This window comes from Cygnus atratus, chromosome Z (assembly GCF_013377495.2).
Source record: "Cygnus atratus isolate AKBS03 ecotype Queensland, Australia chromosome Z, CAtr_DNAZoo_HiC_assembly, whole genome shotgun sequence".
NCBI classification, from domain to species: Eukaryota; Metazoa; Chordata; class Aves; order Anseriformes; family Anatidae; genus Cygnus; species Cygnus atratus.
Genome location: NC_066396.1, coordinates 39,701,067 through 39,707,242, shown reverse-complemented (window position 1 = coordinate 39,707,242; position 6,176 = coordinate 39,701,067). Strand labels below are relative to the sequence as shown.

The 6,176-nt window shown below is 42.6% G+C and overlaps 1 protein-coding gene across 1 annotated transcript in view; it reads right to left on the bottom strand.

The window, feature by feature from the left end:
* Window positions 1-497: 497 nt before the first annotated feature.
* Window positions 498-6,176, bottom strand: part of TRPM3 (transient receptor potential cation channel subfamily M member 3) — a 149,888-nt gene continuing 144,209 nt past the window's right edge. The window contains 1 exon segment of the mRNA XM_035558507.1: window positions 498-1,947. Within this exon segment, the coding sequence (XP_035414400.1) occupies window positions 498-1,947 (1,450 nt within the window).

Genomic DNA, 6,176 nt, shown 5'->3' with positions numbered 1-6,176 from the left:
TTTGGGAGACTTTAGGTTTATTTGCTGCCAGTTCCTACAGAAATAACAAATGCTTTTCATCAGTCATCACAATGATGAAACAGATGAAAAGGAAGTCGTGATTGAAGTTTAGAACATCTAATTTGTACATTTCTTTTTGCCAGTTAATTCCTGTGTCCTAAAAACTTGTGAATAATAGATCTTAGGATGCCTTCTAGTAAAAGGCAGATTTCTGAACTCAGTTATTACTTGAGACTTCATAAAGGGGGCTTTTTTTTTTTCTCGTTGTTTACTGAGGTGTTCATAAATATTTCATCCCTCCCTTTTTCCTTAAGTGCAAATGTCAACTGGGTCAAGATGCAGTAGCTCTGCAGGAGCTGCTGAGACTGACAAATATGCTCCCTTGACCAGTGGCTGATGCCAACTGGAGTTGACATGGAATGATATGAGGTGTGTTAATTCTTCTAAGGAAAATGGACTGGAGAGCAGATGATCCTGCCTGCAAGCTTTGTCTAGGCCTAGCTGTGCTTGCTTTCAAAGCTACGGAAGGCTCCTGTTCTCGATAGTCTCCTCATGGACAGGTTGTCTCCTTTGCTCTCTGGCCTCGAGGACTTGCTCCTCTGGAAGGGGTTCCGCAGGCTCGTTGCATTTCGCTGTCTGTCAAGTTTATCACTGATTGAATAGCTCTTCCGTGTGTGCTGTGCATACAGCATGTTGGACTCCTCTGCAGAGTAGCTGTTGGCCCTCTCTATTTTTGGAAGCGGGATGCTGTTGGTCAGAGTTCTTGTGGCATTGCCATCTTGAGGAGATAAGGGGATTCCCTTCTTGTCTTTGGACTCAATATCTTCATGATCAGAGCTTGGGTGGCTTAGTTCTGCTTCTCTCTCTGGGTGGCAGCATCCCAAGTCTTCCACCTTGCCCCCAAGGCTTCCAGGAAAACTGGCCCTCTCTGCGATGGTCTGGGGAGCGCTCACACACCTCGTGTCTATGCAGTCTGTAATACTTGTGTACTCTGCTGTTTTGACTGGGACGCCAAGGCTGCTGAAGTAGCTTCGAGATGGTGAGAACATAAAACTGTGAGATTTCACAATTGGTGTTTCCTCCAGAATGAACGGAGTTGTAGCCAGATAACGACTGCTTTTGGATCGCTCTAAAGTGTGGTACAAGGGAGGGTCTGAATCCCAGGGGATTTGGCAATCTGTGATTTGTGAATAGTCTGAAGAAAATGCTCTTGTTTCTATTCCAGATGTTTCCTCATAATCAAGACTCCTGCCAGAAATCTTTTCACTAGGTGTACTGCTAATATACGCACTGTTAGCTAAAATGGAAGAGGCTATGTGAGCCTGTAGGGCTGCATCTACAGTACCAAGAATATTTATGGAGCTGTCAAGAGGCTCTGTGTCAGAATGCATCTCATCCATTGCAGAAACATAGATGTCTATACAAGACGAAGGCCTTCTGGAGTCTGGGGCAATTGACAAAGTGCTGGTAGGGGCTAAGGGAACCTTTCCTTCTTTTGCTATCGAGTGGGAACTGCTAGCCCGGTGCAGGCTTGGAGACCTTTCCTTAAAAATGCTTTCAAACTTTTCCAACCCACACTTGTCCTTCATATTTGTTGCATAGAAAGAGTGGCTTCGCATGCGGGGTGTGATTGTAGGAGATGTTGGGGACATGGACTCCTCTCCTGCAGGATCTATGCTCTCTTGAAGCTTGTAAGTATTTCCTTCCTGACTATTGAAGCTACTCTGCCTCACAATGTAGGCTGCATCTGTACAGTCAGATGAGGTCCTGGATCGTATCTTGGTTGTCTCACCTCTCTCTATGCCAGTCAATTTTTCTAAGGCTGTCACCATTCGTCCTATCATATCTTCCAGCTGAGCAAGCCTGATGTCAACAGTCTGCAGAGAAGCCTTCATGCAGTGCTCTCTCTCATTTACTTCTTCCAGTCGCATGGCCATGTTCTCTACCCTTAAAGAAGGGAAAATAAAATGGGTTAATTTCCACAAAGCAGTGATGTTCAGCCAATAGGTCATTGAAACAAATGGAAATAAATAGGTCTTAACATTCGGAATCAATGTGCACCTCGTGTGCATCAAACATTGCTAAAAGAGGTTCAGCAACCAAAGGTTACTGCTTACTCAGGAAATTGCTCCAGTAAGTTAACCAGTCAGTGTCTGCTCCTGATTGATTATAACATAGAGGGGATTTTAGGTATGCTCTATCCCAGGGACAGGGGCTATTACAGAAATGTTATTATGATTTGCTACCTCTCTGCTGCCAAAACTTCTAATTAAGTGGTTACAAATGAATAAAACTTTCCGCACATGCCACAATATTGCTCTCAGTTGTACTACAGGCAGAACTATTGTAGTTAACTCCTGAATTAAATGAAGTCATGGAAGTGGGTAATGTACTATAGAAGGAGGGAAATATCCCACATTATTCTTCTGGTGTTCCCCCCATATTTGTACCAGCTACTGCTGTTTGGCCTAACAAAACAGTTTCCTTGTTCTCTGATTCATATTTAACTCAGATACATAGAAAAAGATTATCAGCATAGTACAGAATGTAGGTAATATGTATATAAGAAAACTGCAAGGAGTGAGCATTGATCTAAAAAAATGTAGTGTGCAACAGGGTACACACATCAAGACTGTTCTGTTCCTGTGTTTGTACCTTTTGTAGTCTGTGGTAGTAGTTTAGGGATTGAAATGATGGGCCATGAAGATACTTATTAGCTCCCTATCATAATATTTAAGTACTAATAGCTAATAATTGAATGTGTGAGCTTAATTTAAACTTCAGTATAACTGTTCTATATACAGGATTGATTTAGCTCATTTTAAAATGTATTCATCTGTAAAGTGAACTGTGTACTAATTTATGCCAGTGGCTTTTAATCATTTCTGTTTGCTGGCCTAAAAACTTCTAAAACTTCTCTAAGAACTTCTAAAAACTTCTCTACTGCTTTTGTATGGAGTCTTCCAATTTCATAAAATAAGATTGCCTTTAGCACATATGAAATTCCTTATAATTACATTTCTCTGGTAGTAGTCCCTGGAGTAGACCAGGGAATTCCATTATCTGCCAAAGAGATATTAAAAGCTGCATATTTATGTAGTTTGTTTACTTACATATGCCTTATTTTAGGGTTGCACTTCTGGGTTTCCCTGTCCCTATTGCCACTGGAAAATGAACAGTGAAGTGACAAATACCAAACAAAAGGTTTTCCACACTTTTCTCAAGTCTCTCATTCTCTGTTTGTTACTGCAAATCATACTCAAAAGTTAATATGCACTCCATCAACCATAGCTGGGATTTCTGATGGGATAAATATTATACTCTACTACTGGTAGATAAATTTCCAACAGGACAAGTGATTTGAAACTGGAAACACCACAAACACTCCTGCTTGTCCAAAAGGAAATCAGATTTTAGGCAATAAATGAATATTGGGCAGCATTAATATCTGGTACGTCACAGAAGTTTAGGGAGTGAAACAGAAGTTTAGGGAGTGAAGTCTGACTACCATGTGGTGTTGAGCAGCAACCATCCATCCATACAAGAGAGGAGAAGGAAGAGAGTGGCACCAAACCCTGCAGCACGGCTTGTATTCCCAAGAAATACGGGCTTATTGTGTTGAAGACCATGAATTTTGAAAGTACAAGTAAAAAACTCCAATCTATAGATTTGAAGTGTTCCATGAATCAGCAACTGTATTACTGTCATCAGACTTCAGCAGATGAAAGATCAAATAAGCTAAGACCCCTGCAAAGAAATAAACCTGTAGTTTCAAGCAATCTCCTTCTACTCAGCTTATTATTATTTAGCCACTAGACTATTTCTTCTGTCAACCTCCTCTAACAAAACAGACTAATGTTATTACAAGCACAGGATATAATTTCATAGTAAGAGAGCAGTTTGTATAAGAAGCAGTTGAATTTTCCCTCATGTTATTAGTTATTTAAACTGCTATTTTATCAAAGAAATTATACTTTTGAAAAATTTATCAGCTAATAACTGAGTACCTGGTCACTCAGACTCCATAATAGCTTCTTGATGATGATGACGGATATAGCTTGACAGTTCGAGTACAGTTACACATGCTGAAAATCCTGAGTAACCCTGTGGTCTATTTGACCTAAAGGAAAGTGTTTTGCCTGGATATTAACAGAGCCCGACACAAGACGTAAGGCCAGTGGTATTGCTGGCCAAGACAAAGAGAGGATTCTGGGTTACTTGGACTGGTGGTTGCCATGGATGAAGCCCCAAATTTGATCACATTGATAGGGGTGGGAAATTTATTTAGAAATGTAACAAGGTAAGGAGAGTGCAGCCTGGGTTCAGAAATAAAGGGTAACCACAGATGTACTGTGAGGTACATAACTGAGAGGTACATACATGTGTTTACACTGGATGAATCCCAGGAAGGAAGAAGGAAGGAAGGAAGGAAGGAAGGAAGGAAGGAAGGAAGGAAGGAAGAAATCTTGAGTGTTAGTCTCCTCCAGTTTCAAAGCTATTAGCTGACTTTAGTCATCTTTTGTTTTACATATGACACGTCCACTCCTGGACCTTTCCAACAAATATTTATACTTTTAATTTTGGATATTCTCAATATTTTATGCTCAATTCCGTAATCATTCAGCACACACAATAGCACCATGCTCTGTGAGTATTCCCACCAGAAATGTGATAAAATCCCATCAACTAAACACTGAGGACATAAGGAGATATGCTCTGGAGAAATACAGTCATAATCTGGTCCTTAAAATGTTTCAATAAATGAAAATTTATATTGTCCTGTGTTAGATGATATTACACTCAGTGAAAAGACAGCCAGAGCTGTGTTTCCTTCAGGAATAGTTTCGAATTAAAAGACTATTTCAATGTAAAAAATAAGTTTTTCATAGAATCATATCATAAAACAGCTTGGGTTGCAAGGGACCTTAAAGATCACCTAGTTCCAACAGCCTTGACAACACCTCCCACTAGATCAGGTTGCTCAATGCTCCATCCAACCTGGTCTTGAACTCCTCTACGGAGGGGCATCCACTTCTCTGGGCAACGTGTTCCAGTGCCTCAACACCCTCTGAGAGAAGAATTTCCTCCTAACATCCAATCTAAATCTCCCCTCTTAGTTTAAAATGATTCCCCCTTGTTCTCTTATTTTCTGCCTGAGCAAAAAGTTGCTCTCCATCTTTTCCTATAAGCACCCTCTAAGTACTGAAAAGCTGCAGAGCTTCCCAGAGCCTTCTCTTCACCAGGCTGAACAGCCCCAGCTCTCTCAGCCTTCACAGGAGAGATGCTCCAGCCCTCTGATCAACTTCATGGCCCTCCTCTGGACCCGCTATAACAGCCCCACATCCTTGTGCTGGGGGCCCCAGACTTGGACTAGCACTCCAGGTGGGGCCTCACGGGGACAGAGCAGAGGGGCACAATCACCTCCCTCAGCCTGCTGGGGGCGCAATCACCTCCCTCCACCTGCTGGCCACCCTTCTGTTGATGCAGCCCAGGATGCAGTTGGCCTACTGGGCTGCAAGCATGCACTGCTGGGTCATGCCAAGCCTTTTGTCCACCAGAATCCCCAAGTCCTTCTCTGCAGGGCTGCTCTCAATGAGTTCTTCTCCCAGTCTATGGTCATGTCTGGGATTGCTCCGACCCAGGTGCAGCACCTTGCACTTGGACTTGTTGAGCTTCATTAGGTTCACATGGGCCCACTTTTCCAGCCTGTCCAGGTCCCTTTGGATGGCTTCCCTTCCTTCTGTTGTACTGACTGCACCACTCAGCTTGGTGTCATCTGCAAACTTGCTGAGGGTGCGCTCAATCCCATTGTCTATATCGTTGATAAATATATTAACAGCACCAGTCCCAAGACAGACCCCTGAGGGACACCACTCATCACTGGCCTCCACCTGAACATAGAACCACTGACCACTACTCTTTGCGGATGACCTTCAAGCCAACTCCTTATCCACTGCATGGGCCACCCATCCAGTCCATATCTCTCCAATTTAGTGATTAGGATGTCATGTGGGACCGTGTCAAAGGCCTTGCAGAAGTCCAAGTAGATGATATTGGTTGGTCTTCCCTTGCCAAGTGATGCAGTCACTCCATCATAGAAGGCCACCAGATTGGACAGGCAATATTTGCCCTTGGTGAAGCCATACTGGCTGTTTCAGATCACCTCCTTGTCTCAC